The sequence below is a fragment of the Asterias rubens genome, chromosome 1 (genome assembly GCF_902459465.1).
Source record: "Asterias rubens chromosome 1, eAstRub1.3, whole genome shotgun sequence".
Lineage (NCBI taxonomy): Eukaryota > Metazoa > Echinodermata > Asteroidea > Forcipulatida > Asteriidae > Asterias > Asterias rubens.
Genome location: NC_047062.1, coordinates 23,749,710 through 23,762,505, shown reverse-complemented (window position 1 = coordinate 23,762,505; position 12,796 = coordinate 23,749,710). Strand labels below are relative to the sequence as shown.

Genomic DNA, 12,796 nt, shown 5'->3' with positions numbered 1-12,796 from the left:
CGCAGGCGATGCGGCACGCACTTTAAGGTGCGTACCGTAATCTTTCCATGGTAGCTTACCATTAGCCGCAGATTTAGCAGCATGTATAGAGTGCAAGGATCCTGTGGGAAAAATCGAATCTTGCTTAAAGGCACTTTGCACCTTCAGTAATTGCCAAATACCAGGTTTCTCATCACTGGGTGTATGCATACAATCTGTGAAAATTTTGACACAATTATTGGTCAGCAAATTTGCAATAGAACAATGACAGAAAAAACACCTTTGTGCACAAATTTGTGTGCTTTCAGATGAAGTCTTTTAATATTAACTGAGGGAGAAGTTACCCCTTTCTCAAAAACTAGGTTACTTCTGAGGGAGCTGTTCGCACAATACAGAGTTTTCTTCAACAGCTCTCCATTGCTCGTTTACCAAGGAAGTTTTTAGTCTAACAATTATTTTGAGTAACTACCACTGAGTGTCAATGCCTTTAACAAAATATGCTTGTAAAATACAGAACTGTCATTCAAATAACGGAAACCACAATTCATTTCTGCAGCCGAACCTTTTACTCTGTATCTCACAATACCCATAAAGGTTCATCAAAACAAAACTTGGCGGTCTTTCTGAGTAAGTATGATCACAAAATTGTTGCATTCGTAGCTTTATTGCCTTACAGTAAATGTTCTAAAGGTTAACCATGCAACTAAAGATCTTTTCCACATTAACCTGCCCATAACTTAAGTCGTTTTACCCAGTGAAACGACGTTTGGTCACATTTATAACTATTAATTTTTTAACAACATTTTAAAGCAATATTATATAGTGCTTGCAGCATTATCCTGTACAATGTTTTGTTTAAAATTATGTTTTTACGAAAGTAAATTGTTTAATTGGAAAATGTTTGACACATCCTGTAAACATTCTGTACACACAACTGTACATGTAGATTCGTAAACGAATCTACAGTGTAGATTCGTAGAAAAATGAATAATAGAGTGAAGTTACAGAGTTAGATTAAACTGATCTAATCCATCTGACGTATAATTCACCCATGGTAAATATTGCAAGGTTGCGCCACTTTTATTCCCCAATTCCCAGTTACGGCTTATTCGGAGATTGCCCCATCGTTTCACAAATTTCCCAGTTTTGCCCTATATGTTTTGACATAAATCCATCTTACTTATCATTTTACCCAGAATTGTGAAGTGGAAATAAATGTTAATCGAGTTGGGAAATAATGGCCGTGTGATGTTAATGTGCATTGGGCACGCAGGCGATGCGGCACGCACTTTAAGGTGCGTACCGTAATTTTTCCATGGTAGCTTACCATTGGCCGCAGATTTAGCAGCGTGTAACGAGTGCAAGGATCCTGTGGGGAAAATACATATCTTGCTTAAAGGCACTGGGCACCTTCAGTAATTGCCAAATACCAGGTTTCTCATCACTGGGTGTGTGCATACAATCTGTGAAAATTTTGACACAATTATTGGTCAGCAAATTTGCAATAGAACAATGACAGAAAAAACACCTTTGTGCACAAATTTGTGTGCTTTCAGATTTAGTCTTTTAATATTAACTGAGTGTCAATGCCTTTAACAAAATATGCTTGTAAAATACAGAACTGTCATTCAAATAACGGAAACCACAATTCATTTCTGCAGCTGAACCTTTTACTCTGTATCTCACAATACCCATAAAGGTTCATCAAAACAAAACTTGGCGGTCTTTCTGAGTAAGGAATATTGACCACAACCTCAATCCTTGATATTGTGAAATTTCTTTTCAACCACTTCCTTATTAAATAATTTCAAACCTTGGCGGTTTTTGTTGACCGTTTTCCACCAAGTTAAATTCCGTATCTGCGTATAAAGAGTCTTTATAAGCGTGGTGGACGTTGCAGAACCGTTACTTAATTGAGTTCTAAACAAAACTTGAAGGTTATTGTGAGAAATAAGTTTAACTTTCCTGGCATGCAGTTATGTGTGACATTTCTTCCTCAACCAAGTTCTATTATTAAATAACTTCAAACCAAGAAGAGAGTCATAATTGAGTTTGGGATAAAATTTCAAGGACCCGTTGTTATGTATGTATCATTCTTCAAAACACCGTTCCTGTTTAAATTGATGTTATACAATACCCTTTCCCATCAGCCGAGAGACAGTTTCCCCATCCATGTTATAATTGTTTTGGCTGTAGATGGAGTCCCTGTTTTTGCTTTAGATTGAGTCGCCCACCCCATAAAAAAAAAGATGTATCAAAAAAACTTCCCCCTGTACAGATCGCATCATTCATTGCCAGAACACAGCCACACACAGTTTATCCATAGCTGAAGACACTATAAAAAGATGCCGGTATCGCCGTCCAACGTTTCATAATTCAACACGCCGCACCACTGGATGACCGTACCCGCCGGCACGCAGCGCGCGGGAAAAATGCATCTATAATCGTAACAGTCTTTTGGGTGTGTACATCATCAGCTTGCACAAACATCGAACACGGGGTGTTAGGAGGAGTTACTCTTCCCACTTATCACTTCCTGTGTTTTGTACTTAAATAAAACTCACTCGATTTGCTTGATCAGGGCTTTATGTTTGAGGCCCTTAGGTCCGAAAGTATTACCGTAGGGTACCGTTGACTTTTACTGACTATTCAATCTCACAAAGATCAACAAGCCTTGTTTGCGAAGAACGTAAGAACTTGGAGCTCTATTCCTGCTGTATGATTTAAGTACTACTGACGTTCAACCCCTAAGTCTGCTGTTTCACTGGACAACAGGTGAGTAACCCATCCTCGGTTTAAGTTTAAATCTTAGGGCCCTTTGCATTGTTTGTGCCCCTTCTTATTGCATTTATTAAAATGAGAACTGCATTTTGTAGATATCTCGTAAGTTTTCAATGATTCTTATAGAATAGTATCATTCAGTCAACTGTAAATAATTAAACAGTCAACTATAAATAATTTAACATGTTATGTACTTGATATACTTTGTAAAGCGCCTAGAGATAACTATATATAAGGTGCTATATAAATCGAATTTAGTATTATTTTATTGTTAAAGCCATTGGACCCTTCCGGTACAGAAAACAAAAAGTTCACAGATTTACAAATAACTTACAGGGTTTACAGAAGGTAGTGGTGAAATACTTCTCTTGAAATATTATTCCATGAAATGCTTTACTTTTTGAGAAAACAGTAAAACAATATCAATTCTCGTTAACGAGAATTACGGATTTATTTTAAACACATGTTATGACACGGCGAAACGCGCGGATACAAGAGTGGGCTTTCCTGTTATTTTCTCCCGACTCCGATGACCGATTAAGCCCAAATTTTCACAGGTTTGTTATTTGATATAGAAGTTGTGATACACGAAGTGTGGGTTTTGGACAATACTGTTTACCGAAAGGGTCCAATGGGTTTAAATGCTATAAAATTATAACGTGGAAATTACAAATTCGGTTGTCACATTTACGAGAAAACAATGGATACGGGAAGTTCGCGATCACGTTCATGTTGTCCTTCGTTTCGTATCAGATCCATATCTTTTATTGGGAAGGATTTGAATGTTAATCGTTGATTTATCTTCAACGCTCAAACTACACTATATATTTTTGTTTTTCATATGGAAAAGGGTTATTTTGTTCACATTTGTGTATTCTGAACCTGGGTTTGATAAAATAACCTAAACTAATGCGTGCAATCTTACTTAAAGAAAATACTCAGAATGTCGTGTCGTAAAGAGAATCGAACACAAATACCTTTTTACTTTGAAAGCTCCCTGACCATAGAAAATCATACAGATCCTCATTTAAAAAAAAAAAAAATAGTAAATTGGGATTTAAATGCTGTCAAACTGGAATAAATTCTATAAAGAAGTCACCATTACTTGTTTTGGTTGCCACAATCGAAACAAGACCTATTTTAATGAGCGCAAAATTCCTGACAATTTTTTGTTTTCACTAAAAAAAACGCAAGCACAGATTTCCACACAAGATGTGGTCGTGTTTAGTAAAGACACTTGACACTGGACACAACGTTCTTACTTCTTTCTAAAAAAACTACGTTACTTCAGAGGGAGCTGTTTCTCACATTGTTTTATACCATCAACCTCGCCCCATTACTCGGTACCAAGTAAGGTTTAACGCTAATAATTATTTTGAGTAATTACCAATAGTGCTAATAATTATTTTGAGTAATTACCAATAGTGTCCACTGCCTTTTAGACAAATATTCAATGATCCAACAACCATGATATGTTCTTTCTGTTTTGTTTACCGAGTGTGAGTGTGTGAACATCTCTTTAAATCCTCTATTCGTGTTATTTACGTGCAATTCATCACTTCATTTCAATCTGTAACCATGATTACTCGATGCGGGTATGATTGCAAATGGCCTGTGGGTACATTCAGTCTAATCAAGCATTTCATAGTTGGTGTGATTCCTACGGAAACCTTGTTTGGACAATTTAAGTGACTCTTGAGTTGAGAGAAAAAGCTCTTGGATTAATTGTGTTTTTAGATATATAAATTCCAAACGACAAAACTATTTTTCCCCACACTCGAATTTACAATTAGATTGAGCTATGTATTTTAGGCTATGTTCATCCAGTGTAGGATGTAGCCCTCCTCATGTCGACGCCGTCGGTTTCCATTTTGTTTGCAGTTCTTGTCCATGTTGCTTCTGAATAAACCATCTCTCCATCTTCTCTCTCTACCTCTTTTTCTTTTCCCTATTCTTGTTGCCCATCTGTTGTCATTTCTTCGGGCAGTGTGTCCAGCCCATCTCCATTTAGCTTGTTTTACTGTCCGTATGATGTATCTCATTTCAGTTTTCTTTCGTATTTCTGTGAATTTTTAAATTCAGGATTAAAATTCTGTCTCTAATTGAGACATATATGTAGCAGTCTTTACTTCTTCAATAAAGCCTATACAAAAATGTTGGTTTGAAAGGACGTTTGTAGCGCAACGTTATTGTTTTAAATGCGTCTTTACTTTCGTTTTATTAATGCGGTTGCGATGTTAATTCTTAAAGGCACAGGACAGCTTAGGTATTTTTCAAAGACTTGTATTCTCAGTTTGTGAATCCCAATATTACGCATGAAAAACAAATCCTTGAAAATTTGACTCACTTAAATGGTCATCTTGAAGTTGCAGAAGAACAATGGAAGATAAAACTACCCCTTATTGCACAAATGTGTGTGCTGTAAGATGCCAAATAAAAAGACTTCAGGCCTGAAGTCTTTGATTAGATTCAAAATATCTAAGTGATAAATTAGATTCAAATATTTAAGTGGGAAATTACCTCTTAGTCAGAAACAACGTTACTTCAGACGGAGTCGTTTCTCACAATGTTGTATAACGGGTCTCCGTTGCTCATTACCAAAGTAGTTTGTATGGTAATAATTATTTTGAGTAAATAGCAAAAAGGTCCATCAGTGCCTTAAACCGGATGTTTTTAAATAATCAAGTTAAATGTTGGAATCCTTAAGAAATGTCCGAACGTGATCGTGACGTAGTCCATAAAACCATTCGTAAACTACGTTTTGACATTCTTTGTAACATTGTCTTGCTTTTGTATGTTTGTTTAGATAATCTTCCCTTTAAAGACAGTGGACACTATTGGTTATTGTCAAAGACCAGTCCTCACTTGGTGTATCTCAAGATATGCACAAAATAACAAACCTGTGAAAATTTGAGCTCAATTGGTCGTCGAAGTTGCGCGATAATAAAGAAAGAAAGAAACACCCTTGTCACACGAAGTTGTGTACTTTCATTTCGAGACCTCAAATTCTAAATCTGAGGTCTCGAAGTCAAATTCGTGGAAAATCACTTCGTTCTTGAAAATGGAATGAGATGCATTTTAATCACAGTATAATTCCAAACAACACAAGGCTAGTGACTTCTCATCCCCGGTTGTACTAACCATTCACAATGAAGCATTGAAGTAAAATGTCAATACACAAACCTACACAACCTTCAGACTTGATGTAATTCATGAAGTGATTATTGTACTAGGAAAATAAATCCTATCTATTGAAAATATTTCCTCTTTTTTTCAAACTCCTCCGAGTCTTTCTGCTTTTAATTTGCGTGCTTTCCTAAAAAGAGTTAGCCTAAGGGTATGCTGACTCGATTTTGTCATAACTAGAGTGGGCATAAAATTGGACTTGCAATTAAAGGAGTGTGCATTTGAATTCTATAACACATTCTGTACTTCAATTTCAGTGCGAAGGATGATGTTCTAACTGCATCAAGTAAATTGACATGCAGACAACAGCGATGTAATTTCGCGCCTGAATTGGCAAACTTCACGGCAATTTCGGCGGGAGAAAGAGAGTCTATCCTTCAAACTGTAACAACAGCATCTTTGGTGTCATGGATCAAATGAACGTAAGCAATATAACTTTGATTGTTGAAACTATGGACAATTCTACGGAAACAGGTTTAAATGAAATGGAAATGAAGGAAACGGATGGCTTTAATAAATTCGTCTTGGCTCTTTACGGCATAATCTGCGTGGTTGGAATCATTGGTAACTTACTGGTTGCCATCGTACTCCTCCGCGTGCCGTCCCTACGCTCCAACACCAGTGATTTCTTAGTGCACCTCTCCATTGTCGACTTCATGGTGTGTGTTCTGGTCATCCCAACGTATCTCACACCAGCAGGGTCAAAAACACCAGCAAATCCCGGAGGCTTTGCAGAGTTTTGGTGTCGCTTTTACACCTCCAAGTTCCTCTACTGGAGCTTCGCGATCACTTCTGTGTTCAGTTTGATCACAGTCAACATGGAGCGCTACGTAGCCATCGTCTACCCACACAAGTACAAGAAAGTTTTCTCCAGACGCAACAAGTACCTGATGATTGCTGCTTGTTGGGTCTTGGCCGCAATAACCAAGGTTTATAAGCCTTGCTTGTTTGAGGTGGACAGAGAAAAGGGTTGCCGATCTGTGCCGTGGCCTAGCAAGGGAGCTCAGGCGGCATTTGGTGTTTACAATTTCACAGTCAACTTCTTTGCTCCGTTTGTTCTGATGGGTTTCGCGCAGTGGAGGGTGATTTCTTCACTAAACAGGCAGGTTAAGGTACTCAACCGAAGAGCAGGTAAGCAGGGCTATGCAGGGTATACAACTTGACGAATTTAATATAGGACGTACATGTGCCCAATTGACCCAATTCATCTAACATACTAATTGCAACTGCCTCGGTTGCGCGCCATTTGGAGTCATTGTCCCTTTTCGAAACCACGGCTTCAGCTCTAGATTTGACTCAGGCTATTTAACTTAGCTTCCCGGTTGTTTTGACAATTGCAGGTGCTTTGTTTACGAAATCATGGTTTCATGCTACAGAACGGAGCCTGAAGCCGAATCCGAAGCCGAAGCTGTGGATTCAAAAATTATCATAGTCTTCGAGGTGATATTTTAGTTGGCGAGCGTTATCACACCAACTCGTGGTGTTCACAACTGCTCACAAGCTCAAGTGGCTGTTCATGAGCCCAAACGGCTGATCACTGGCCCAAATAGCTGTTCACTAGCCCAAATTCCTGCTCACGAGCCAAGCTGGCTGCTCTCGAGCCAAAGTGGCTGCTCATGAGCCAAAGTGGTTGCTCACGAGCCAAAGTGACTGCTCACGATCCAAGGTGGCTGCCCTTGAGCCCAAATGCCTGCTCACGAGCCTAGCTGGCTGCTCACGAGCCAAAGTGGCTGCTCACGAGCCAAAGTGGCTGCTCAAGAGCCAAAGTGACTGCTCACGAGCCAAAGTGACTGCTCACGAGCCAAAGTGACTGCTCACGATCCAAGGTGGCTGCCCTTGAGCCTAAGTGACTGCTCACGAGCCAAAGTGGTTGCTCACGAGCCAAAGTGGCTGCTCACGAGCCAAAGTGGCTGCTCACGAGCCAAAGTGGCTGCTCACGAGCCAAAGTGACTGCTCATGAGCCAAAGTGACTGCTCACGATCCAAGGTGGCTGCCCTTGAGCCTAAGTGGCTGCTCACGAGCCAAAGTGCTTGCTCACGAGCCAAAGTGCTTGCTCACGAGCCAAAGTGACTGCTCACGAGCCAAGGTGGCTGCTCACGATCCAAGGTGGCTGCCCACGAGCCAAAGTGGCTGCTCACGAGCCAAAGTGACTGCTCACGAGCCAAAGTGGTTGCTCACGAGCCAAAGTGACTGCTCACGATCCAAGGTGGCTGCCCTTGAGCCTAAATGGCTGCTCACGAGCCAAAGTGGTTGCTCACGAGCCAAAGTGCTTGCTCACGAGCCAAAGTGACTGCTCACGAGCCAAAGTGGTTGCTCAGGAGCCAAGCTGGCTGCTCACAAGCCAAAGTGGCTGCTCACGAGCCAAAGTGACTGCTCACGCGCCAAAGTGGCTGCTCGCGAGCCCAGGTGCCTGCTCACGAGCCAGGTGGTTGACTTGTCCACGTGGTTGCTCACGAGGCCAAGTGGCTGCTCACGAGTGCAGATGGCTGCTTACGAGTCCAAGTGGCTGCTAAAATGACCAAGTGGCTGCTAACTTGATTATATAGACGTTAAATGAACATTATTATTTAGTTTTCTCTTCCGATATTTTTTCCCCAAGATTCTTCGGTCCTTAACCCCAGAGATCAGCGTGAAATGTGGCAGCTCCGGGCCGCACAGACCCTGGTCAAGACCCTCCTGGTCTGCGTGATTTCCTTCGTGGTCTGCTGGGCTCCAAACCAGGTCAGGTTCCTTCTGCTGAACCTGGGTGCCCCGCTCCAGCAGGGATCGCATTTCCAGTTCATCAGCGTTATCTTATCCGTGGGCAACTCCTGCGTGAATCCTGTCATCTATACCTTGACGAACAAGCCGTTCCGTAAAGGGATCAGAGATGTGTTTTGTAAGAAGCGGGATTCGAACCAGGTGGGAAACAGTACCAGTGGTACCGTAGCCACCGTATCTCAGACCCTGTAAATCTGTTTGACTTGAAAAACCAAAACATGTAAACACATCACAACGGAGTAAAACTTCGTTTTGTTGTTCTGTCTTCTGTTAATTGTTGGTTTTTGCCACGAGTTTTATCATGGTTTGACATAAAATTTAAGATTAAGCAACTTAACTCATCCACATATGAATATATGAATGAAATATTTACACCAGCATCGAATAATTTTGCGGTTTGGTCAATTTTGACGCCAAATGGGCCTGTTGAAAGTTGATCAGTATCATGGAAATCAGAACTAACACAAAATGTACATAGAAACTACTTATTTAAACTCTTAACAAGGCACACTGCTCACTGTCTATGTAACGCGAGTATTTTTGGAGGGAATGATATGTGTAAGCATAGCATGCACTTAACATGCACCTGCTGGCCTGTCTCGTAACTAAAGTTCACATTTTGTGCAGCTGGCACAGCTGAAGCCCTGGGCCAAACTCAAACAGTTGCTTAAGCGGAAAGTATTGTCTGCTAAGCAGAAATGAGCAGGATACCAGTCACAAGTTGTAAACGTGAGATGATAGTTTGGTTGGTAACCGTATTCTGGTAAGCATTGTTGTAAGCTACTTTGTGCGAAATAGAAATCTCTGTGAAACACGGCCATGGGCTTGCCATTGGGCTCCTCAGAATGCACATGGAAATCACATTATGTACGGGACATGGGCCCAATTTCATAGAGCTGCTTAAGCAATTAATTTTGCTTAAGCAAAACAATCTTTGCTTTGTAAAATCAGATTACCGGCTAAGACTCCACTTATTTGTTATGCTAAGTAAACAATAGCTAAATATAAGTGACAAGGAGTGTATATGGCATGAGATTTTTGCCAGTAACATGTGTAAAATAAGCAAGCTATTTTCGTGCTAAAGCAAACTTTTTGCTTAAGCAGCTCTATGAAATTGGGCCATGGTGTGAATGAGACTTGCTGACTTTTGTAAAACAATGAGGAATATTTTATGCTCGACCGGTAGTTAAAGGCAGTGGACACTATTGGTAATTACTCAAAATAACTGTTACAGCAAAACACTTACTTGGTATAGACCAATGGAGAGCTGTTGATATTGATTGAAACAGTCCCCTCTGAAAGTAACGTAGTTTTTGAGAAAGAGGTAATTTCTCACCCAAATATTAAAATACTTATGCGTCTGAAAGCACACAAATTTGTGCGACAAGAGTGTTTTTTTCTTTCATTATTCTCTCGAACTACGATGACCAATTGAGTCAAATTTTTACAGGTTTGTTACACCAAGTGAGAATACTGGTTTTTGAAAATTGTCAAAGGTGTTCAGTGCCTTGAATGTTTAGAACTATAACATATCCTTCAGTTTAATTTTTCAGGGGTGGATTTCACAAAGGTAGTCCTAACTTAGGACTAGTCCTAGGCAAAGCTAAGAGATAGGACTAGTCCTAAGTTAGGACCAGTAACTCATCCTAACTTAGGACTGGTCCTATCTCCTAGCATTGCCTCGGACTAGTCCTAAGTTAGGACTACCTTTAGGACTACAAAAGTGAATTATCGTTCATTGTTTTTTTTTTACACAAATTGAAGCTGCCCGCGAGAAGGAAACTGGGGCTGTGCTCGATTTAATTCCAGTTTTTATTTTGTATTCATGTTTTAATTTATGTTGTTCTTGTAAAAGGCAGTGGACACTATTGGTATTTACTCAAAGTATTTATTGGAATACAACCTTACTTGGTAACGAGTAACGGGGAGAGGATGGTAATGAGAAACGGCTCCCTCTGAAGTGGAGTAGTTTTCGAGAAAGAAGGAATTTTCCACGAATTTGATTTCGATACCTCAGATTTAGAATTTGAGGTCTCGAAATCAAGCATCTGAACGACACAACTTCGTGTGACAAGGGTGTTTTTTCTTTCATATCTCGCAACTTCGACGGCCGATTGAGCTCATATTTTCACAGGTTTGTTATTTTATGCAAATGTTGAGATACAGCAAGTGAAAAGTCTGGTCTTTGACAATTACCAATAGTGTCCAGTGTCTTTAAATGTATTGCACTTAAGTTAGTCTGCTTGATTTCAGTCGAAACAAGCCATTTGTGAACGTTAGCATCACATAATGTGTCTCACTGAATAATTCACGAGTATATGGGGAAACACACAGCACTCTGGTTATAACAATTTTAGGAAATTGACAAATTATTTGCTCGAAAAGGTCATTGAATCTTAAAGAGCATGCTTTATCAATTTATGGAGACTTCATCTGGTGTTTCAATCATGCATTATAATGCGCATTACGTCTTCGCACAGTGTGCATTTGAAGCGATGGTAATTACTCAAATTGTAAGCATACACAACTCACTTGTTAACGAGCAATGGGAAGCTTTTAGTATACAACTGTATGAGAAACGGCTCCCTCTGAAGTAATGTGTTTTTTTAGGAAGATGTAATTTCTCACTAAAACATTGAAAGACTTTAGGCCTGAAACCTTTAATTAGGCATCTGAAAGAATACAAATTTGTGCTACAGGGGTGTTTTTCCTTCATTATTCTCTTGCAACTTCGATGACCAATATTGAGTCAAAATGTTCAAGATTTTCTGCTTAAGCAGCTCTATGAAATTTGACCTCGTTATTTCAATAATAGCTCAGTACGCAGTGTATAGTATGCCTTCGCACAGTACGCCTTTAAGAGGCGTGCCGAAGCAATTTTCTGACGAAGAAGAGCAACCGACGGAAATTGTATTTATACGGGGGAAGGGAGTACGGTATGAACGGTCAATTTTCCGATTATCATCGGAGAGATGGGTGTTATATTAGTACATGTTTGTTGACTGACATTTTCTTCTGGATTGGAACGGAGGTTGTTGTAAAACACATTCTGACTGACACTTTTTTCTTGTTTTCTGCATACTGTTAATGACTGACTAGATTAGTACGTGCACTCGACACCTGGGGTCCACTTTGGAGGGGGTGCCAACGAACTTTATGCTGGTTGGCGCACTTTGCTGATGCGGGTGGAGGCTGGGAACTTCTGACCTTTTAATAATCTCGATCAACGCAATGATGTTTGCCCCTTTTCAGCGCTCTTATTCTTACACCGTTTATCTACACGGTGTAGTTATTCAGATATGGAAGTAAAAACAACCACCGAAGCTAAGGGCAAGTGTTGTGAACAGTGAAAGCTCATAAATGAAACGTCCATTAGTTTCAAATACCAAAATGCAGAGACATCAGTTGCAGGAGTCACGTGCCCCCACTGTACATTTTTTGGGTGACTTCTGACATTTTAACAGTCTTGACCAACTACGCAATGGTATGTAGAGGCCTATGCCCCTGTTCGGCACTCTTTTTATACAGTTTATCAACATGTAGTAAACATTTAAAGAGCAGAGCAAGTGTTGTTATCATTCATGGGTTCATGAAAGCTTATAAATGAAACGTCGACTGATCTCAATTAATATCAAATGGGGACATCGGTTGTAGGGGTCATGTGCTCCCATTGTACAATTTTGTAATATCAAAGCTCAATAGATTTCAATTTTGGACTCGGGGCAAGGACATCAATATTTTGCGAGGCCATTGCACATCAGAGCCTCATAAAATATAACCCATTCCATGGACGTATCGCTTTAATTTGGGAGCACTTACATCTGCTGAAAGTGGATTGGTTGTTGATTAAAGAGGAGGAAGGTCGCTTGTTTCCTCAGCCCATCCATGGGAATTGGCAAAGGGGGAAACGTCAAAACAATCAAAACAAGAGGATTGTCACCGTTGTTTATTTCAGATCACGTAAGGTCTCCACTCCAAAGTACACAGATAACCTTCAATCTGAACTCAATTGTTCGTCAAAGTTGCGAGGGAATAATGGCAGAGAAAACACCCTTGTCGCACAAGTTGTGTGCTTTCAGATGTTGAATTC

The 12,796-nt window shown here is 40.1% G+C and overlaps 1 protein-coding gene across 1 annotated transcript; it reads left to right on the top strand.

The window, feature by feature from the left end:
• The first annotated feature begins 6,279 nt into the window (after positions 1–6,279).
• LOC117288680 (G-protein coupled receptor moody-like) lies at positions 6,280–8,898 on the top strand. Its single transcript, XM_033769563.1, has 2 exons — positions 6,280–7,077; positions 8,546–8,898. Exons 1-2 carry the CDS (start codon positions 6,354–6,356, stop codon positions 8,896–8,898), a joined length of 1,077 nt encoding a protein of 358 aa, XP_033625454.1. The 5' UTR covers positions 6,280–6,353.
• Positions 8,899–12,796: the final 3,898 nt, after the last annotated feature.